The sequence below is a fragment of the Erithacus rubecula genome (genome assembly GCF_903797595.1).
Source record: "Erithacus rubecula genome assembly, chromosome: 24".
NCBI lineage: Eukaryota > Metazoa > Chordata > Aves > Passeriformes > Muscicapidae > Erithacus > Erithacus rubecula.
In genome coordinates, this window is record NC_136676.1 from 642,084 (window position 1) to 664,553 (window position 22,470).

The window sequence follows — 22,470 nt, forward strand, 5'->3', positions numbered from 1 at the left end:
AGGTAAAAACTGCTTGAAATGGAGCACAGCATCATCAAGAAAGGGATCTTTCCCGCATGCGAAAACTTGTTGTGACAGAAAATTCCCAACTTGCAGCCAGACCTCAGCACTGGCACCGGTGTAATTGTGGCAGGCAATAATTACACAGTTAATGAGAGATGGGGGTAAAGAGGCTGAGGCAAAAAGAAAGCGGCACTGGGGATACCGCAGAGCGTGAGGATACAGCTGGAGGTGAGATACAGGCTGGAGTGCTCCGGAACGGGAATTCACGGGAACGCACAGAATCACAGAACAGCAGGAGTTGGAAGGGACCTCTGAAGAAGACCCAGTTCAAAGCCCTGCAAAGGCAGGGTCACCTGGAGCAGGTGACACAGGAACACGTCCACACGATTCTGGCAGGGCTGAGGAGGCGGCGGCGTGGTCCCAGCCTGGGGGGCTGAGGTGAGGATCCAACGGGGCTGAGCTAAGGGCCCGGCAGGACTGAGTTGAGGGGCGGTGGGGGCGATCCCAACCCGGCGGGGCTGAGCTGAGGGCTCGGTGGGGCGGTCCCAGCCCGGCGGGGGTGAGCTGAGGGCTCGGTGGGGCTGAGCTGAGGGCTCGGTGGGGCGGTCCCAGCCCGGCGGGGCTGAGCTGAGGGCTCGGTGGGGCTGAGCTGAGGGCTCGGTGGGGCGGTCCCAGCCCGGCGGGGCTGAGGCAGGTCCCGGGGGCGGCTCTCGCCCCTCAGCCGCCCCAGCCGGCGGGAATCGCCTCAGCGCAGTAGTGGCGGGGAGCGCGTGCGCAATCCCGCCCCGCGCATGCGTACTGCCGCGCAACGTTGAGGCTATGGGGCTGGGGGGAAGGGGCGGCATTCAAAAAATGCCCGCGGCCCCTCATTGGCCGGCGGCGCCACCTGGCCACGCCCCCGCGCCGCGGCCCCGCCTCCCCCGCTCGGCCGCCCCCCGTCCCGCCGCCGCCGCCGCCGCCATTGGAGGCGCCGCCGCTTTGTGTCCGCCGGGCCCGGTGAGTCCCGGCCCCGCCCGCCTCCGGCGCCGCGCCGGGCGGGACACGGGGCCACGCCTGAGAGGCCGCGGGTGCCGTGCGAGGCGCGGGGGCGGCTGGCGACACCGCCGGAGGGGCCCCGGAACTGCCCTGAGCGCCTTTCCCCCCCCCGGTCCTCCCTGCCCTGACAGGCCTGGGGGAGCGGGGGCGTCGTGTTGGGAAGTCGCGACACGCTGCGCGGGCCTGGCGCGATGTCGCGGTGGGCTCGGGCCTGCGCAGGCCCGAGGAGGCGGCCCCGGGCTTCGGGTGTCGCCGGGCTCGGCAGGGCCTGGCGGGCGCGGGGCCGCACAAAGGAGCTGCGGGTCTCAAACGCGCCGCTCCCGTCCCGCCGACACGGGGCGAGCCCCGGGGAAGGTCAACGGCCGACAGGGCCGCGACACAATAAATAATCGCTATTTATAAACTTAGGCAGCGCCTTGGCTCACGCCACGGCCTTCCCGCCTTTCGGCTGCTTAGCTGTGCGGTTGTTTGGGTTTTTGCCTGCACTAATTCACTTCCTCAACGCCCGAGAAATGCCAGCACTCGAGGGGAACCTCGGTGTGGCTCCGCTTCTTAGAAGAGCCCTAATTCCCCTGTGCGCTGATAGCGATGGATACAGACCTGTCGGCACTTCCGAGTGCCTCCCTGCGCCCAGGTGCTCACAGCCCGCCTCAGGAATGTTAATCACCTTCCTCCCCGTAGTGCACCATTCCCTATAGAGAGGGCTGTTAAATTCCAGTCTGGAATGAGGCTGTTCAGGCAGGCTTCCATTCCTTTGTCGTTATCCTTGTTGCCGCTCTGGGCTGTTTTTAGGTAAAACATTGCAGCGATTTAAGGAGAGAAGGTGCAGCTTCTGCGGTGGCTCTTGCCAGGTCAGGGGGCCCCACCACCTTACCTGCCTCACCTGCGGACAGCCCCAGACCGGGAACACCGTTCGGAACAAATCCTTCCCACGTGTATTTTAACTGTTTTCCCACTAACCAGTGTCTGCAAATCCCTGTGGAACTGCCTAGCCTGTGCTGCAGAAGAAACGTTGGAAAATGTGGGATTGTGGGTGTGTTGGCTCCTTTATACAGTGTAGCAGAGACTGTTAGTTTATAGTGTGGTATTTCTCTGATACTCGGGTGTTTCTCACTTCTTAGGAGCCCTACTGAATTATTTCTGGGTTAGCGAGTGTGTCACTTCCCAGTCCTTGTCTAATTATTGAGTAAGTGTTGCACTCTGATTTCCCAGCACGTGACTTCTGTTTGCTTTGACCATAAATAGTATTTTTAGCATCTTCAAGAAAGAGTTGGCCAGCATTCTTTGGCAAGCAGCTGCCATTAGGCGGGAAGGTTCGGAAGTGCCTGTGTTTGTGAGCAGCATCCCCTCTCCACGAGAGCAGTGGGAGGAGGGAGGGGAGCTCAGCTCAAGAGTGGAGGTGTTTGATGCACTGGGCATGAGAGCCCAGACCTTCATCAGGTGAGACTTCAAAAAAATTTTTGGGTAGAGTGGAGATCCTTGGAAATCAGGAGTGACTAGAGGGAAAAAAAAAAAAAGAAAAAGGCGAACACCTAACTCCTGTTGTGGGGGAAGAACGTGGTATAAATACCTTGGGAAAAAAGGTGACTTTTGGAGCTTTCTTTTGTTTACCTGTGTGAGCTTGCTAATTAATGATCTTCTCAATTCATCATGTGCATTCATCAGGCAGAAGCTCCTTGAATTGTTTTTGTCTTCAGAATATCTTGTCCTGTGTATTTTTTCCCTTTCAGCAGAAAGTGACATGTAAATCTTTTGGCAGCTGTTTTTTTTTTTTTTACAAGTGACCTGGGGTCCTCTGAGGATTTAAACTTCTGTGAGAGGGAATAGACGTGTTACATTGATGCACTATAATGGGAGGTGTGGGTAGATTTCTTACAATCTGCCATGTGATAATGGCTTTTATAATGTATAGTTTTGTCTGTAGAATAATAAATGATAGCTGAATAAGTAGCAGTTGGGAGGAGGGTTTATACAGTGATTTTAAATTTACTCTATCTAGGCAAGGTCTATTTAGGGTTCAAACCCTGTTATGTAACATTTGCAGCCTAAATTTTCATTCAGGTGTCAGCAGTTTGTCAAAATTCATGAAGTTGGATCCTGAATTAAGCTATTTTATCCAAGGCTATGAAAACTTTCAGCAAGGGATTTTCATGATGGAGTTGTTTTAATTTTGTGACCTGGCCTTGTTTTAAATTTAAAGCTGAACCCTTTGCACTCTAATGGGGGTGATTTCTTCCCTCAGTGGCTGTGTGGAGAATTTGAAACAAGGGCCATTCTAGCCAAAAACTGTTCAAAGCTGTTGTTCCTCAGAGCTTGTCACCATCATGATCCTGAACATCAGTGTGGAGATGGATTATTTTGAGACAGCCATGCAGGCAGAAATTCTGCTTCATATTAATCCCTTGGCTGAAGTTTCTGTGAGTTTTAGCTATGATGGTGGTGTAATTTAAATTACTCGCTGACTGTGGCTGTTTGGGGACATGAGGAAAAACTCCTGGGTGTAGGAATGCAAAATAATCCAGGCAATGGAAACTCTGTTCCTATTGCCTTCTGTGCAGGTCAGAGATTGATGGAGAGAGATCAGAAATGTGTAGTGGTTTTCTGTTGAGCTGGGGTTCTTTGTGAGAAGAACAGTGGAGGTGAGGCATGGGTGGTTATTTCTGTTTTAATTAGCAGATGTGGGATTGAGCTGGCTTGGGGTTGCTGGTGTTGAACCCTAACAGACACAAGCACTGTGCTCAGCCCTGGGCCAGAGCATCAGTCTCACTCTAGTAATGTGCCTCTTTCCCCCCTGCCCTTTTTTTTTTTCCTTCAGTGAAAGCAGCATCTGTGTGTGCAGAAGGCATGGTTTAATTTTTACTGTGCTCTTTAAAAATCAGGACAGGCAAGGTGTAAGCTGGGTTGCATTCGTGGCATTTGGAGTCAGAGGCTCAAATTCAATGCTGAATGAAAATGTTTTCAAATGAAAATCCTCATTTGTGTCTCTGAGTATAGGAATTCCTGTGGTTGGATGGTAGAAGTGTGAAGGATTTTTTGCCGTGCTCTCCTGAACCCTAAAGTACCTGGAGTTTGTTTTTCCCCCACCAAGGGAAGGGCTGGATGGAAATGGGCTCTGTAACACAGCCAGGCTGAGGAATGTGCTGCCTGGCAAGGGGGGAGCTCTGGGAAGTGTGTGCTGGACCGCTGCTCCTGCTTAATTGAAACGAGCTGCTCTGTGCAGCTCCGGTAGCCGGGAGCAGCCCTGGGAGCCTCCAGCGCAGCAGAGCTGCAAATGCAGACCCGGGAGCTGGATCAGGGGAAATTCCCGGGAAATGCCGGCCCTCAGGATCGGGATAAAACTTGCTGCATGCAGCACGAGTGATGGGAATGCCGGCTGTGCTCAGCCACGTGGGAGAGAAGGTGGAACTAACTTTGTAGTCTTTATTCAATAGCATGTTTTATTAATCTGCAGGACTTTCGACTGGTTTAAATGACTAAGTAGTCCTGGGCTGACTTAGCCAAGACCACGGGGAGCTCCACAAGCTGGAAAAGGCCGAGGTGGAATGCTGAACACCTCGGTGTGCAGGCAGTGACTGCACGGGCTGAGAACTCCTGACAGACATTTGTATCCAGGATGATATACTGTGCATGATACACTGTCCATGTGGATACTGAGGGTTAGACAAAATATCTGCTACCTGGGCTGGGATTTTAGGGAAGGGCTTTGAGGATTTCAGGAATAAAGCCTTGAAAGAGTTGTGCAGCTTGCAATTTGGAAGGGGATGAGTTTTGGCATGTTTGATTTGGATTTGCAGAAGTATTAACATTTCCTGTGGTTTTTTTTTTCTGCAGTTTCCAAGTCATTTAAATACTCTTCTGCATTACAGAGTAGTAACTGTCTGTCAATAATCAATAGCCTGGGGTTTAATTGTTAATAATCAATAGCATGGTTTTAAACCCAGTTTTACTTTGCTTTTTAAGGCTTTCTGATAACAAACAGCTGTTTGTGCTTGCACCACTTGCCAAATTGTTGGATTTGTACCCCTTGATGCCCTGCCTTCTAACCTGCAAGTGCATAAAAGCTTTTTTTAGCCCTTTTTGACCTCATTTCTAGGCTGGTGTCATGTACTTTGTACCCAGTCGTGTCTAAGTACATCAATCACCCGTAGGTGTTGTGTGACAGTAAGGGGACACCCCTCTGGCCCAGGATTGGATACACTTCCTCCTTTTTCCATTGCATATTTGTTTTCAGCCTGCTCACCCTACCCTGAGTTCCTGGGAGTTGGAGTTTCTGCCAGCCTGACACTTGGATTGCCACATTCAAAACCTAATTCATCCTGGAGCATTTTCTCTCAAAGGAGACTGAAGGCTGAAATAAGTTGAAATATCTTAAAGTCAGCAGAAATTCAAGAACTCAGACAATTTTTAATTCTTTTTTTTTTAACATTCTTGTGTCTCTAATATTAGTGGAGGGACTCCACACTGTGGAAATATTATCAAAAATGTGTCTCACCTGAAGCCTCCCTGTATTTATTCCTAATGACATGATAGTTCAGGAGGAAATTGCTATAGGTGGTTCTCTGTACCTTTGTATCTTCCATTAGCAGCTACTCCCTGAGCTGGGAGAGTGAATACATTCGTGCTAATCTAGAAATGCAGCAGTCTGGGGAGGTTTTTTGCTTATCAGGTCCTGGATTCTCTACTTTGAAATAACTAGTTCATGATTTTCTGGGAGCCTGTGAACCTGCAGTTTCCCTGTAGAAAAAGGGGTGTCGCTCTGAGGAGTGACTTTCTACACTTTGGTGAAACTTAGTGCCCTGGTGGTGTTTTCACAGCTGATGTAATTGTATTTTTTTGACAGTTGATCAGATTTAAATGTCAATTAAAATCACCCAACAACCACCTTGAAAACTACATCCTCAGCTGGTGCCCTCTATCACCTTTCAAGGCAGAATGTTTGTGTTTTGATGTTTGTCTAAATGTAAAACACAGTTGTTACTTTCATTTTTTTATTGAGTGATGGTTGTGACTGTAGCTGTGGTTCCCATTTAAAGTTTTCTTTTGAAATAGCATGTCCAGGTAATCATTGGTTTGAGTGATTTAATTTCTCCTTTACATGAACCTGTTTTATCTGGAGAGGGGAATGAGGTGTTCTGCATTGTCATTGCCAAACTTTCTCTTTTTTCACTTTTATCTTTTTGAGAAGCTGAGTTCAGGCTTTGTGGTTGATATTTCACACCTGGTAAGGAAAACCACTTTTGATGCCCCCCATGGAAAGAAATGGGCTGAGCAGGCACAGTCCCTGGGAGGATGCTCTCAGGAGGTGGGGCTCCTGACCTTGCCCTGGAGATGAGTGCTTTGCAGTCCTTCTGCCCCTTTGATTCCCTGGGCCTTTTGAGCAGGAGATGATCCATGCCTGGGAATGCAGAGGGAATCACCAAGCCTGAATTTCTGCTGGATCTGGCTTGTCTGTGTATTGTAGGCACAGAAGCCAGAAATTGTGCTAAGTTGTACTCTTGAGAGCAAAAAGACTCCAGTGCTTTGTGCACTGATCTAAACAAAAGGGTTTTCAAAACTTGGAGAATTTTAAGTCAAAGTTGGGAGTACTGTTTTCATGCATGTGTCATGCAGTCATAAAAATAATTAAACCCCAGGACCATGTCAGCCACAGTGTGGCTTGTGTGTGTGTTTAATCCCAGGGAATGTGTCTTTTGTAGCCCCCAACTGATTTCCCTGAGGGGGAATATGTAATTGGTTATTTTAGGACTCACTTCAAAATTCTGGCATTTTCTTAAAGGGCTTTAGACTCTGCTTGCTAGAAAAGAAACACTGGATATTGAGCTGAAGCCTGGTGAAAAATTTCTTTTTTTTTTTTTTTCCTTCACTTTCCACACTTGAGGAATGAAGGTCCCTTAAAACAGGCCAATTTTTTTTTTTTTTTTTTTTTTTTAGTGCTGTGCTATATTCTGTATATTCTAGCTGACAATTAGTGTATTTTCACATCCTGGCATTTCACAAGAAAGCTTCATTCATCTATTTTTTTTTTGTTTTGTTTTGGTATGTGATGTGTTTTGATCTTTTTGTTTTGCCTCAGAAGAAAATATCCAGTGCTGTTGGGCTTTGCTTTCCCTGGTGCTGAGGCAGGACCAGCTCCCCGTGGGTTTTCAGAGTGGCTGTTCAGTTCCTATCAGATCTGCCTGTGACTGAGTAGGGGATCCCCACCGCTGAGCAATGACAGCCCATATTTTTGGGCAAGAAGTGGTGCTGATGTGGTGCAGAGCAATGGGTAGAGCAGTGCTGAAACTCTGGTGCAAGTCTGCTTGAAAACAGAGGTTTTCCCACTGGTGCTGGGTCTGTTCAAGAGGAAAACACCCAGGCTGCAGAAATACCTATTAAAAGAGAAAGTCTATGGTAAGTGCCTGCCTTCTGAGCCAAAGGAGGTGAGAGCAGGTGAAAACAGGGCATTTGGCTGTTCCTCTGTTAGGAAGGGAGGAGGGCAGGCTGGAGCTCAGGCTTTGGATGCAGTTGGGGCAGGTTCAGCCCTGGCTTGCTGGAGGTGAGGCTTTGCTTCTGAGGTTTTAAAGGGGATGCTGAGAGGAAGTGAATGAGCCAATGAATCCCAGTTTTGTGGTGGAATTAGTGGAGCCCTTTTCCTTAGGAGAGACCAGTGCAGGCAGATGGGCAGCAGGTAAGAAAGGCTGTAAAACCATAATAGCAATAGGGGGTGAGACTTGATGAGGGTTAAATTAAGCTTGACACATTTGTTATCCATGACAGTGCATGTGTTTGGAGCAGGGCTTTGGCAAGCTTGTTTTCTGGTAGAAGGCATGGAGACTGCTCTTCTGATTGTCATTTTTTTGTCAAAAGATTCCTTCATTTCTTTAAATTGCATGGGGTTTAGTTTGGGGGGCCATGGCTTGGGTTCCCAATGCTTGTATCTTCTGCTTGACAGATGTAAAGGTGTCATTCCTTAGCTCCATGTGCCAGCTCCTGCTTTTATCCAAAGTCACAGTGAGACCAGTTCCCTCACTCAGGGCACAGTGCAATGGCTGCTTCTCATCAATGCTTGCCCTTAACTTAAAGAGCCTTTTTATCTTTCAGCCATCTTCTAATGGGGCAGGTCTGGCTTTCACCTTTCCCATTTCTGCTCCACCCATAACTCTCCAGTTTGCATACCTGTTTTAGCACCTTTGTTGAATGCAAGTGTTGCTTGTCAGTTGTGTTAGTCATGAGCTGTAAGTCATTTATCCTTTTCTTTTTAATCTTTAATTTGATAGATACATGGACATAGATGTTTTTGTTTTGTTAATTTTCACACCACATCTTTTCTGTACTTTAGGTTGACTCCTCACTGCACTGTGAAAACCATTAGGAAAAAGTCCTTGGGGTTAAAACCTGGGGCTCCACAGTTACCTGAACTTGAGGCTAGAAATTAATTTAAATGTCGACTGATCTGTCTGAAGCTGAACCCGTGCATCATAAGGCGCTTCCACTCTTAACGGGAGCTCAGCTGATCCACACGGACAAGTTAAGTGAGGTAGGGGCTGGCCCTTTCTCCAAGCTTGCCCTTGGATCAGTCCTTGACTTCCAGACCTGCTCAAGGTTACTTAGTACTCTTTCTCCCCTAATTCTAGGAAACTCAGCTGGGAGTCTAACAAGCTCTGCTTCCCCTTCCCTGCTTTCCCTGAGATGATGTGTCTGTCAAAATCCTCAAATGCTCATCTCATTTAATTTGGAATTGAAATTATTTCTTTTATAACTGTAAAATGTGCAACTATCCCCTCTTAGTATGCTTTGAAGAAGCTGGTTTGAGGGCTATTGTCTTTTACCATCCTAAAAAAATCCAAACCAGACTATTTCTACCTTTGCTGCTTTCATTTACTTTAATCCCATTTCAAAACTTTCAGAATCTTTCCAGGATCTGTGCTGATTTTCCCATGCTTTTTGTAGAAAGTGGAAGACGACACGATGCCGATCCGTCGCTCGGTGAATTCCTCCTCCCGGGAAACTCCTCCCAAAAGCAAACCTGCTGAAGGGGAGGAGGTCAAAGCAGGTACAGTCAGTCTAGAGGGGTTAATGTATATCCAAACATGCCTCTGAAACTCCTGAAAAACCTTGCAGCCAGGATGAAAATGTTATTATTGTTTTTCTCCCTGTCAAAGGCTTTTCCAGGATTTGTACTTTGCAGACACTGTTTTCAGTCTGAACCCACTTGTTTTGTCTTTTGTACCCTGTGTTACTCCAGACATGAAAATATGGCTAAATATCATCCCATTTAAGTTTGCACATCCTTTCGGGTAAAGAAATTATGAAGTTTCAGTAGTGTCAGAAAGATGATTTGAGATCAAAAGATGGAGTTAAGGAATGGAAAAACAGAGTACTCTTTTTTTTTTTTTTTTTTTTTTTTCTAGGAAAAATGTTTTACCCCAACATGTCATGCAGTCTAGCCTGATATTAATGTGGCTGTCTTAGCAGCTTGGCCTCACTATTACAGTCAGTTGGTTTCACTGACTTTGTGTCTTTGGTGTCACAAGTATAAAAACTACCTACAAAACTGACTCTTAATTTACTGTGTATTTTAAATGCCTCCATGGGAAAACAACACAGGAATGTACCAGAAATGATTAAGCTGCACAGAGCAATGTTGGTGGGCACTTCTTTATCCAGAGAGTGTGGCCTTTCAGTTTATATGCATTTTATCTAATAGGCAGCACACTATCTAAGGCCTGTTGTCAGCTAAATATACTTTTATGTATTTTTTTATTTCCTTGGTAAGTTGATTCCGGCTGGATTTGATCCTTCTTATATACAAGTGCTCCTGCCCATGCACATGCCACCTAAAACTTTGCCAGTCTGGGAAAATGTGATGGAATTGTAATTATCCTTCAGGTGCTTTTGGGTTTGAAAACAACTGGGTCATAAGCAAAGCTACTTCTTAGACAGCCTTAGGCTTGCCTGCAACAGCAGCTTGTGGAGTTAAGAGGAGAACACTGTTGGAACTGGTTGTTGTGAAAATGTTGCAATATGTTGTTTGCAGTTGTTCTGGCGTTTCAGGTCTGATTGCACCTTTATTGAAGCTCTTTTCAGTACTTTTCTTCACTTTTAAAATTGCTTTTAAATAGTGCATGTAAGTTAGTGAAAATAAATCGGTGGGAAATAATTAAGTTTGACTTTTTTCCCCCTCTACCTTCCTAAAGAATAAAAGCTGGTTTTGGACCAGCTTGATGCTTTTTCACATTTTGTAGATGCAGAAGTCACCTCTGAGGAATCTGCCTCTGTTGGAGAGGAACAAGAGACTGAAACCCTACCTGCTGCATCCAGTGAAGCAGAACAGCCAAAGGAACCTGAGAATGAAGGGAAGGAGGAAACAAAGTCCTCAGAAGAAACCAAAAAGGAGTAAGGCTTGCTTGGTGCTGAACTCAGGGATTTGTGTAGGGTTCTGAGGGAAGTCAGACTCTACAGAGAAAAAAGATAGTGGGAGAGAAAAGGAAAATGAGTGCCTTAAGGTGCCTCTCCTTAAGATACTTCTAAGGAAGAAGCTACTGATCACATGGAGCTGCTGTTCTGGAACATGTGAGGCTGAATAGTGATAGAAGGTCTCCTTTTCACTAATAGCAACATCAAAATAGTCCTTAAGTTACCGAAATTTAAATAATGTCAGATGTTCTGGGCTTTGTCCTGTTAATTGGCTTGTTTTAGTGCTTCTTTCTCACCCTTCTCTGTATTTTCCCCAAGCGAGAAGGACCAGTCTAAGGAGAAGGAGAAGAAGGTGAAGAAGACCATCCCTGCGTGGGCCACGCTGTCAGCCAGCCAGCTGGCCCGGGCACAGAGGCAGACGCAGGTGGCCGCCACCTCCCGGCCCAAAATGGACGCCATCTTAACCGAGGCCATCAAGGCAAGCAGGACACAGACGTGGCTTTTGTTCACTTTGCATCCTAAACCACACGAGCCCAGCTTGCTGAGGTTGGGGTGACAGTGCTGTGTGTTAGCAGGAAGCTCAGTGTGTAAGATGGGTATGCTTGTGCCTGGAAGCCCATGGAGCTGATGTGAGAGTCCATGAGGATGATGAGGGGCCCTATAGCTGATTTCTTTGTTTAGGATTTGTTTCCCTCCCTAATTGCATTATGAGGAACAGCTAGGATGGCATGACCTGTTTGATTGCAGTCATAATTTTGTTTGCTGTGCATCCTAGTCACATTTAACTCCATTTACTTGGATTCAGCCATTTATTTGATATGTGTGCTTTCTTTTAGCAATGACTTACTCTAACTCAGGGCAAATGGAGATACTGTAAACCTGCATTCCAAAGTGGTCTTGGTTTACTTTATCCCTCCTGATTGTAAGAGGAGATCTCTGGTGTTGTAGCTGTGCTACTACTCTCCCCTCAAGACTTGGTTGCTCCCTTCAGAGGAGGGTGGGCTCCACCAGCCTTACTTGCAAGATGGCCTTTCCATCCATCTTCAAAAAATGAACTTCACCTTATGTTTTGCTATTTTACTGATGTCAATCCTCCATCTTCTTAAAAAAAATAATTGGCAGGATGTTCTGGCTTAATGTTTACTCTGTCTTGCATTAATAAAATGTTAGTAAATCAGTTGTGCAGCATTACCAAAATGTGGGTATTTTTTATTTAAAGCCATTCTGTGTGAGTGTTTCAGAGCAGAGTAGTAGATACGTGCTTGTTGTGCTGCTTTTGTGTTGTTCTCCAGCTACTCAGAAGGGGGAAAGTTAAGTATTTTGTTAGTCGTGTCCTACACTTGATTCATAGTGGAGAAAAGGCCAGCCTTGGCATCTGTGGTGGCCCCTGTGCATCAGTCCAATCTCTGTTCTTCCACCCTACTCAGGATAATTCCAGTGCAGGTAGTTCCTAATGTTAGTTTCTGTTTCAGGCCTGCTTTCAGAAGAGCGGTGCCTCGGTGGTTGCAATACGGAAATACATCATCCACAAGTACCCTTCGCTGGAGCTGGAGAGGAGGGGATACCTCCTGAAGCAGGCACTGAAAAGGGAGCTGGAGAGGGGAATCATTAGGCAGGTAAGAGCTGCTTTGTGGAGCAGCACTGGAGATGGCATTGTTGAAGAGGGACTATTTCCAAGGGCCTGGAATGACAGGACAAGGGGGAATGGCTTCAGAGAACAGGGTCAGATAAGATATGGAAAATGATCCTTCCCTGTGGGGTGGGAAGGCCCTGGCACAGGGTGTCCAAAAAAGCTGTGGCTGCCTTATCCCTGGCAGTGTTCAAGGCCAGGTTGGATGGGGCTTGGAGAAACCTGGGATAGTGGCAGATGTCCCTCCCTGCCCATGGCAGGGCTAGAACTGGGTAATCTTTAAGATCCCTTCCAGTCAAAACCATTCCATGATTGTGGGAACTGCATAGGGATTTCTTAACTGCATTAGAAGATGTGTGGATTGAGCATGTTCTCCCTTATAGAGGTTCATCAACCTCTGTCTCTGCTTTGTTGGACACTGGCAGGACTTCAGCACTGTTGTGTCAGTCACATACTTGGCACTGTTGGTTTTTTGTGCAATTCCTGGCCATTTATGGGTGTTGTGCCACACAGCATTGCAGCAGCATGTGAGTCCAGCAGGGTCACTTCTGCAGAAGTGTGGGTTTTAACACTGTAATTTATGCCTGTGATATCTGTCAGGATCTCCTGGTCAGGACAGCAGAATATGTCCCAATGTCTGGTGCAGCTTCTGATCTTACTCAAGTTTCAGTGGGATCAAATCAGGCTTCTGCCATAAAAACCCACTGCAAGGTGGCAGTGCATTCAAAATCTGCATCATAATGTCAGTAAGTCCCTCTCAGGTTGTTAGTATTCTGAGTTACTCTGTTAGGGACTGAAATGGACTTTCTCTTGAACCAGGTGAAAGGAAAGGGAGCTTCTGGGAGCTTTGTGGTGGTGTCTAATGCAGGAAAAACTGTTCCAAAATCCAGAGACAGAAAGGTAAGATGGATCATTTTAAACAACACTCTGAAATGTATTGCAGTGAAGCACATGTAGCCTACCCAATGTTCTCAACCCAGTGTTCTGCTCCTTGATGTTTTTCTCCCCAAGTACAGTGATTAAAACCCCCATCCCACTGGTATCAGAATCAGAAAGCTACTATGAGGAATGAAACCCAAGTCAAATGATCAAAATCTCAGTTTTAAAATGTTTATGTTAACCCCCTAGGCTTTGGTTCTAGGCAGAAAACTAAATAACCATGAAACTCTCTCTCTTTACTGGGCAGAGAGGGGTGCCTCTGAGGTGTTGGAAGAGAGTTTTATGCTGCTGTTGTGTGGATAAAGGGAAGACTTCAGTCTTTAGGACTGAGGGGAATGTTTTCCCATCAGCTCTGAGGACAGGGAAGAAGAAGATATTCTAAGGCTTCTGAAAGAAAGCCACTGATGCTGGGTGTTGTTGGGGATTAATGTGAAGGGGGTGGTTTTGTGAGCTTCACAATTAGTTGTGGTTCCAGCACTGTTGATCTCTACTCCATGCTGTGCTGAGTGTGTGAAACACATTCCTAACACTGCAGTTACAAAATGTTTAGCAGGAATAGCCAATCCCTTGGATTAGACTGCTGAATTTGGACACATAACATCTTGGTGGTCATCTCTTGCCTTTTGGGGTGACCAAAAGCCCTAAAACTGAAGGAAATGTTCACACACTTGGTATAGTGCCGTGGAGAAAACTAATTGCAGTGGAACTTTTTAAGCAGAGCTTACTGGCTCCAAGAGAAGTGTGAGCAAGGCAGCTGATACCTGCTGACACATCACCTCTCTCTGCAGCATATGGGTGTCTTTGTTCCCAGTTACTTTCTCTATGTTGCAGCAAAACAAATGTTTTGGATGAATTCAGCTGGCAGGGGAGCAGCTCCCTCACCCACTGCACTGTTTGCAGAGCTGCTGTTCAGTATCAAATCACTGAACTTCAGCACATTTTCTTTATAAAGAACAGACCATTTTTCCATGTTTGTCCCCTTTCAGTAACAAAAGGGGTGGAGGAAAACTCAGAGTGGAATGTTGGCTTCAATCAGGATTTTATTGTGTTATTTCAAAAAGAAAAAAAAAAAGTACTCCTGTTTAGCTGTTCATTTTGGGGAAGACTTGATTTGTGTAAACAGGTCCTGTTGATGAGTTTAACGTTTCGTGTCAGCATGTATCATCATCTTCACAGAAAGGGTTGTAAAGCATTGGCACAGAGGATCCAGGGAGTCACCATCCCTGGAAATCTTAAAAAATCCTGCAGATGTGGCCCACGGGGACAAGGTCTGGTGGTAACTTTGTCATTGCTGGGTTAGTGTTTAAACTCAATGATCTTGGAAGGCTTTTCCAGACTGAATAATTCTATGGTTTTATGGTTTTTCTACTGTCTCATTGAAGGGTGGCAGAGGAAAACATCTATAGCAAGAGGAGGGAAATTATTAAAAATAGAGACATTAGATACTCAGCAATTTGTATTTGTAAAGTTTTCCTAAAACACCTATGGAAATTCAGCCAGATTTGGTGTGTATCTCCTAAGCGAAACATTTTAAGTTGTTAAAAAACTGCCTTACAGCACCTGACTTTCCTGCTCATCACTTCTGAGCACGTGGGAGCACTTATCCCCACGTGTGTATTGCTGGTTCAGAAACCAAGAGTTTTAGGCCCTGCTGATGCATAAAGTCTGTGTATTTCAGAAAAGCACTTCAGCTCTGAGTGCAGAGCAGCAGGTGAAGCTGGAGGACGTCCTGCCACTGGCCTTCACCCGCCTGTGCGAGCCCAAGGAAGCTTCTTACAGCCTGATCAAGAAATACGTGTCTCAGTATTACCCCAAACTCAAAGTAGATGTAAGGTAAGTGCTGGAGTTGCTTTAGCAAGCAGAGGATTGGGGAGACTTGGCCTTCCCCTCATTCTATCTTGTTTCACAATGATTCAGTCTGGTATTTAAGCCAGGTGCTGCTCCAAGTTGCAGGGTCTGTGGGAAAGCCTGAGGGAAAACTGTGCCTTTCCCTGCATCCCTCCACATCTCATCTTTGTTCCTGACAGCACCAGCAGCACTGCTCTGCACACCTTAACCACACTCATATCCCTTTACTGCCTGGATGTGAAGGCCTGTCCTTGGGGTCTCATCCCCCTTGGGTCTGGATGCTTTAGTCAACACATATGTACAGTAATCTTTAAGCTGACCTGTACGGAGCGAGTTGAGGCTTGGAGAGCAAAACTAGGAAAATCTTGTGTGTCACCTCTAATGGGGTTTTGTCAGCCCCTTGTTTGCCTGTGAGCTGACTGAGTACCCACCACATCCAGATGTGCTCCTCGAGGTGAGTGGATCCGTGGCAGGGCTGTGTCCCGGAGCTGCCGGCGGTGCCGTCACACCCAGCCTGCGCCGCCGCTTGGCTCCCAGCCTGGAGCCTGTTCTGCTGGGCACCAAGCCTCCCTGACAGGTCTCCATTTAAAGTGTCTGCATATAGACACTCTAAGTGCTGCTCTGCTCACAGGCTGCCAAGCACTGTTCCTCTCTTTGTTTTTGGAGCTGTCACTGTGTGTCAGTAAAGCTTTCTCCTCCTTTGTTTCAGACCCCAGCTGCTGAAGAATGCCCTGCAGAGAGCTGTAGAGAAGGGCCAGTTAGAGCAGATCACAGGGAAGGGAGCATCTGGGACATTCCAGGTCAGAGACTGGGTTCATTTCTGTTCACCACAAGCCTTGGATGTCAGTTACTACGCCTTATCCCCTGGTTTCACCGGGTCGCCCTTTCTTCAGCAGCCTGGCATGCTCAGAGCTTGTCCACCTATGAAGCAGTAGGACTCTTGTTCTCTTCTTGGTCTCCATTTCAGGAGCAGTCCCCTGTTCCCTTGCTGAGCGTGCTGCATGCACTGCTCAGCTCTGACTCACCAACACAGTAGGGGAACTGGTGGGGTAAGCTTTCCTTTCCATCCCTCACTGGAAGTGCAGCAGGTACCCCAGATGCCTGTGCATCTTTTACTCATGGGTGTGCCGCAGAGTACATTTGGTCCGTGGGATGGAGGAAGATGTGATTTATTTTGCTTTCTTTCCTCCCCTGAGCAATAGTCCCTTAGGCTGCCACATCCTTGCAGTGTATTTGAGGGCTGGGGTGAGGTGTTGCTGATAAAGCCCCACAGGCCAGCTGGCTGACTAGGCATGTCCTCCCACCTACAGCTGGGAGAGCAGCGTTTCCTGTTCAGTGTTTTAATATTAAACGTATCTGTGCTAATGCAGGAGCGCCGACCCACCTGGTGCAGAGGAGCTTGTCCTGACCTGGTTTGGGAGAATTTTGTCTTGATGCTTTTCTCTTCCTCCTTGGAAAATAGCTGAAGAAATCAGGGGAGAAGCCCCTGCTGGGTGGGACTCTGATGGAAGATGCCATCCTGTCTGCTATTGCGGCCATGAACGAACCGAAGACCTGCTCCACCACAGCGCTGAAGAAGTATATCCTGGAAAATTACCCAGGGACCAACTCCAACTTCCAGGGTAAAGTACTGATCCCTGTACCACTTCTGTTCTGCACACTGAGAGAGTCCTGCAGCTGCAGATGTGCCTGTGCAGCACCTTCAGCTCTGTTGAGCTTGCAGGGAGCTGCAGCTGCTCAGCTCTTTGTGCTGCAGAAATGCTCTGTGGTTTTAATTCCCATCAGTCCCTTTCAAGCCAGACAAAGGCTAGTTCCTGAGACAGAATGCACAATTCTCTTGTCTATAGCCAGGAAGGGGGAATAGTATTTAAGTACTTTATTGTTCTTAAATCACCAAGTTGATTTCATATCTTTCTGCTTTGAAAAGGACAGCTTGGCATCAGTGCAGTTCCTAATTGCTTTTTATTTAGAGCACTTGTGTAGTTTAACTTTTTTAAAAAATTTATGAGCACCCCTCTTACTGATTTGTTTGAGGCCCTACTTTGCATCTGATTTTTAAAAGGTCAAGCAAATAGGGAGAAAAGCCAATTGTATTTTATTTGGAAGGGAGATGTGGCATGTCTTTGTTCCCGGGAGCAACACCAATGTCTGGTTTGACTTTAGCCTGAGCAGAGGCTTTCAAGCAGATCTTCTGATGACTTATTTGGGTTATTTGGCCTGAGCCCTGATGCAGTTGGTTGGTGAGGGAGGTCAGCTGAGACAGGCTGAGCTCACAGCAGTCTCTGCTCTAACCTGAACATAGATCAGTATGTTACTGTGGTGTCACTGAGCTGGTGCCATTCCTCAGGAGCAGAGAGGAGATTGCTGATCCCACAATCTTTGCCTGGAGCTGGAGCACAGCATCAGCACAGCTGTTTGGTGCTGGGTTACTGGCACACAGCACAGGTTCCAGGGCTGAAGAAGCTGCCCTGAGGCCTTCTGCCAATTAGAAATGGATGTTGAGTGTAACTTGTTCATCTTGGGGCAGGGAAAAGAGCTTCCAGGCTTCCTAAGACCTTACATGGTTTATTTTCAGGACCATTGGAAATGTCCCTGGTCCTCAGGGCCTGTGTTGAGCCAGCCTTCAGTGCTTGTCAAGGCCAATAAGGAAATCTCAGCTAGCAATCTGTTGTTTTCCTTCTCCTTCCGTTACCTAAAATGAATTTTGATGATCTCTGCTATGTTCTGAGAGCAACTGGAGGAGGATCTGGTGAGATGTGAAAGCAGGCAGGTACACACTGCACAGCTCTGCTCTTCTCCCCAGTTTTTGCCTCATCTCAGAACTGGACTTGACTAGAGACAAATTCTTTACCTGCTGTTACTCACCTTTCACACCCAGAGTAAAACCAGCCTTGTGGTTATAAAAACTTTGGAACATGCTTAAAAATGAATCTTGTTTTTGCCTGGGAGCTCAATATGTGAATAGGCCCCTAATTCAAGCTGAAAATGGTTCTGAACAGACTGAACAACCCAAGCCCTGTGCAAGAAATAAAGATCCCCTTACTTGCACAGTTTGAGCTTCAATACTTATATAGTGTACAATGGAAAGTCTGGAATAAAAGACTGGAATAAAAAATTCATTTGTTGTATTTCTAGACCAAATATTTTTTAAAAACCCTTTAAAAAACAAAACAAAAAAGCAAACCACAGTATGAGGAAGGAGGCAGCACATACAACATACAGAACATGAGGAAATCAAAAACAAGGTAAAAGGCTTGTTTTAAAACACACTTTAGAGAACAGTCTGAGACCTGGGTTAAATTTGGACAGAGGTAGTTACATGGTGCTGTCAAATGATTTATGCCATTTCAGAGGGCACAGCAGAGAGCAGTGAGATCAGACAAGAGGATAAAGATAGTAACACAACCTTTCTCTGATTTCTTTTTCACAGTGCATCTACTGAAGAGAACTCTGCAGAAATGTGAGAAGAATGGCTGGATGGAGCAAATTTCTGGGAAGGGCTTCAGTGGAACCTTTCAACTTTGCTTCCCTTATTATCCCAGGTAAAGAGCTTGTCTGTAAAGTGATGTTGAGAAATTTTGTACAGCTCAGGTAGCAGAGCTGAAGTTGGTGAGCCAGCCTCCTATTTACAGGGATGTTGTGGGGGGTTTAATCACTGGTGAACTGCCACATTGTCACCCCATTATGCTCTGGGTAATGGCATTACTTGGGTGAACAGGAAGCTGACTTCAATAGCAAGGGAAGCTTTTAAGGGCAGTAGACATAGTGGGTTCAGTATTCTCAGGTAGTCTGTTATGCTGCTTTTGGTGCAGGCTGGGCTGTTCAAGTGTTCTGTGCTAAAACAAATTCACCTGAGCAGGGACTGGGGTGGATTCTCCATGCCAGGATGCTCCAAAGGAGCAGGACCCAGCTGTTCCTTCCTTAAGGGAGGAGAGGTGGGAGGAGGGAGGATGACCTAGATTAGCTACTCTGATCTAAACCAGCCTTTCTTCTCCTGCTGCAAGCTGATATTGTGCTGGGCCATGTGGAGCCCAGGGGTGAGGCCTTGGTGTCCCAGGAAGAGCCAAATGGCAGCAGAGTCATTGAAGTGCCTGCTCCCCAGCTGCCTTTATTGCACACAGGAGTTCCCACAGCTTCAGCCACACTTTGCTGCTGGAGTCTGATTCTGCCTCTTTGATGTTTCTCTGCCTGGGTTTGAAGGGAAGGAGCAATGAGGGATAGAAATGGAGAAGGGACAGCTTAGGGCTGGTGCATTCCTAGGCTGTCATGTTTTTGCCATTGCAGAGGCTACATAGCCTTGGTTTGGGACAACAGCAATCACAGAATCCCTGGGGGGCATTTCTGGGTTAGGCTAAAGCTGTAACCTTGGGGGGAAGCTGCAGTGCCAGAGGAGAGCCAGGGTTTCCCAGGGCTTGTCTACCCTGGAGTTGTACCCTTAGAAGCAAATCACAGTCTGACCAGACCCCTCTTGTAGCCCAGATGTGCTCTATCCAGAGAAGCAGCAGGATGAGGATTCTGAGGAATCTGATGAGGAAGAAGAAGAGGAATCTGAGGAGGAAGAATCTGAAGAGGAAGAGTCTGAGGAGGAAGAGCCACCACCAAAGAAGAGGTATGGAAGCATGAGAGATGAGGGGCTCTTTTGAATTAAATAAGTGTCTCATCACAGCTTGTAGAGGGCTCAGGTGTGAATCTTGGTGTGGTCACCTATCCACAGGGCTGTTGCTCACAGGTATTGGCAGAAGTTTCTAGTTATTCCTTGTTCCAGAGATACTGACCTCTCCCATTCTATAATTTGAAGCCCTCCTCTTTTCTCCTCCTTTTCTCCTGTGTTTATTCTTTTTGTTGTCTTCATTCACCTGCTTTAGAAAGTGTGATGTTTCACATGGAACTTCTTGTATTTATTGTTTCCTTAAAAATATTTTTCCCTACAGTAATTATTTGCAGCTCTGTAGCCAGATATGAGACCCGCCTCACTCAGAATTTGGACTTAGTATGGTGTTGTTTGTTAAGTAATAAAATTCCATTTAGAGTAGAGAGATAGTGCTTAGGACTCTTAATTGTTCTGACAGCTGACTGATTCACTGTCATTATTTATATGTTTATTTGCCTAACAAAGAGGGGTTGGAAGCCTCAATGGCAGCTCTGTGGTGATGGGAGGTGCTCAGTATAGAGCTACCAGAGGAGCTCTTGCTCTTTGGGATTTAGCTCGTGGAATGTGCTGGCAAATTCTAAGATGCCAAGATGTGTTTCATTTATGCAAATTGCTGACAGCAGCTCTGCTCTGGGTACTGTTTGTGCCTCCACTGAGCTCCTGTGCTGTCTCTTCCTGACAGGATGCAGAAGAGACCCCCCCCCAAATCCCGGAGCAGGGCTCCTCCGATGAAGCGAAGAGAGTCCAAACCCAAGCCAAGGAAAACCCCCACCGCCCGCCGGGGCAAGGCAAAGCCCCCTCCCAAGGTCAAAACCCCTGCTAAGAAAGCCAAACCAGCAGCCCCAGCCATCAAGAAAGCCTCTGGTGGCAGCTCTTCCAAGAAATCAGCAACTAGTGGGAGGAAGGAAGTGAAACCTTCTGCCAAGGGCAAATCCACCATGAGGAAATCTCTCCGGGCAAAAAAGTAAAATGTTTCCAGTGTCAGGGAATCCCATGGTCAAATCCACAATCTTGTTTTATAAGTCAACGTGCATTTGTATTTTAGTTCTGATGCTTAAACACTTCTTTAATTTTTTTTTATTTTTTTTCTTGAATGATGGGGAAAAGCTGAAAACTAAATCAAACCAACCCGAGGATTTGTTAAGATCTCAATGCTTTGCCTCGTGCCTGCCCCTCCCCTGGAACGAGTCATCTTTACTTTCTGCAATAATTTTAGGACTTTTCTAGGACGTCTCTAATCTGTACATTTATGGTGTTCCACATGGGTTTCAGGGGGGAGGGTTGGCTTTTAAAACAATTCTTCAGAGAAGATCATTACATCTTTAGACAGCAGGAACAGGATGAAGGGGGAATGTGATTCTTTAATGAGAAGGTGCCGTGGCAGAGGAGTCCTCCCTAGATCCCTGCATGCCGAGGTCCTTGGCGCTTCTGTGGGCGAGCCGTGTACATACTGCACTTGCACTGAGCCCCGAGGTGCTGCTTTCCTCAGCCACAGGCCTGGGGGTGCCTGCTGAGTTGGATTCTCAGCATCTCCTGAGGGTCTGGTGTCAGAGGGGTTCCAAAAGGGGCAGCTCTTGGTTAGGCGGGTGATTTGAATTAGTGTTTCCACACCACATCTGTTACCTTAAAACCAAAATATATCAAAGTCTTCTTGAATCCAGCTTTCAAATTTTTTTAAGAGATGAAAAGCCTGAGTTTGTCACCTCTTGTTTACCCTTTTTTAAAAAGAAGTTGGAGAGCTATAAAATTGCTAATGTAGAAATGTTGATAAGTGAAGAACATGCGGTTTGCTAAAATAAAATGAAACTAGATTCCAGGCCTGCCTTCTGTGTACATTGTCTCCTCGCCCCAGCCTCTTCTCCTGGAAAGGTAGAGAGAAGGGAATACAGTCACCACAGCTTGCTGCAGAGGCAGATCTTTGTTCAAAGACAGCGTGATTTATTCTGAGAGCTGCTGCCGAGCTCTGTAGTTGGACCAACTCCTGACCTTTTTCTTCCTTGGTTTCTCTGGAGACAAAGGTGAGTGAGGAAAAAAGCTCAGTTGGAACCTCTTGCTGGTCCTCTTCTCCCCTTGTCAGTGATCAGTGAGGACAAAAAAAAACCCAGCTGAAACCTTCTCTCCCCTCTCTGCTCAACAGAGCAGCACCTTCCTTCAGAGCATGTCTCACCGTGTCCCTGCTCTGCTGTGCCCATGGCAGTGATGCCAGTGGGGCCTGACAGTCTCCAACGTGCTGCTGCAAAGAGCTGTGAGGAGGGGAATTAGAGAGAGAGGGAGAAAACAGCTTCATTGAATTTATTCTTTTCACCTGCTGTCTCAGTGTGCTACCTCTAACTGGGAGTTTAAAAATTCCTATAGAAATGGCCTAAATTGTTCCCAACCCTATAAGAAGGGTACAAACAGCAGGTTAAAAATCACAGCTGATGGGAAACAGAGTGAAAGCTCTGATCCAAGAATGATCCACAGGGATGTAAAGCAATTAGAAAAATTAGTGAATGGCTTGTTCCTGGACTGCTTGTACTGAAGCCGTGGGGTTTGTTGGTGTTGTGGTGAGATGAATCAAGAAACTTCTCAGTGCTAGCACGTTTATGGAGACAAGGAGTCTTTACCCAAATGCTGGGCATTTTTCAACCTCCCTCTTCCAAATTGTATTCCCACACCAAAAATCTCATGGGTATTTGTTAAAACACTGCTGTGGATGACACAGATTTCTCACATCCAAGCAGGAGCACCTTGAATTAAGAGTTGTGCCAAAACCTTGGTCATCACCAGACTCTGGCTGTGGTTTGAATTAAATGATTTCTGCACACCGAGCCGAAAAGAAGTCATAGGGTTGGTTGTATTTAGTCCAAAGGAGTGATCCTTTCTTCCCAGGTGCAGTGACTGGAATTGAAGGGGAAAGTCTTCATTTCCAGTAGAGCAAACACCTTCTGGGGGGTTTGTGCTGGTTCTGCTGCTCACTCCTCCCCAG

At 46.6% G+C, this 22,470-nt stretch overlaps 1 protein-coding gene across 4 annotated transcripts; it reads left to right on the forward strand.

The window, feature by feature from the left end:
* Nucleotides 1–866: 866 nt before the first annotated feature.
* Nucleotides 867–21,318, forward strand: HP1BP3 (heterochromatin protein 1 binding protein 3). Of its 4 annotated transcripts, XM_079326023.1 has the most exons (14): nucleotides 946–999; nucleotides 2,160–2,224; nucleotides 8,357–8,554; nucleotides 8,968–9,070; nucleotides 10,263–10,413; nucleotides 10,753–10,912; nucleotides 11,907–12,050; nucleotides 12,884–12,964; nucleotides 14,682–14,836; nucleotides 15,561–15,651; nucleotides 16,314–16,473; nucleotides 18,282–18,393; nucleotides 19,326–19,460; nucleotides 20,185–21,318. In XM_079326023.1, the coding sequence occupies exons 3-14, from the start codon at nucleotides 8,459–8,461 to the stop codon at nucleotides 20,468–20,470; spliced, it is 1,674 nt and encodes a 557-aa protein (XP_079182149.1). In that variant the 5' UTR covers nucleotides 946–999; nucleotides 2,160–2,224; nucleotides 8,357–8,458; the 3' UTR covers nucleotides 20,471–21,318. The 4 variants fall into 4 exon arrangements, with proteins under 4 accessions (XP_079182148.1, XP_079182149.1, XP_079182147.1 ...); XM_079326022.1 differs by lacking the exon at nucleotides 2,160–2,224 and having other exon boundaries at nucleotides 867–999; XM_079326024.1 differs by lacking the exons at nucleotides 946–999; nucleotides 2,160–2,224 and adding an exon at nucleotides 1,152–1,169.
* The last annotated feature ends 1,152 nt before the right edge of the window (nucleotides 21,319–22,470 follow it).

Excerpts from the sequence above, each read along its gene's own strand:
- HP1BP3 (XM_079326022.1), top strand. The coding sequence starts at position 8,459 with ATGTCGACTGATCTGTCTGAAGCTGAACCCGTGCATCATAAGGCGCTT. Across the intron at positions 10,414-10,752 it reads TCAGAAGAAACCAAAAAGGA|CGAGAAGGACCAGTCTAAGG; the intron begins GTAAGGCTTGCT and ends ATTTTCCCCAAG. Across the intron at positions 18,394-19,325 it reads TGCTTCCCTTATTATCCCAG|CCCAGATGTGCTCTATCCAG; the intron begins GTAAAGAGCTTG and ends CCCCTCTTGTAG.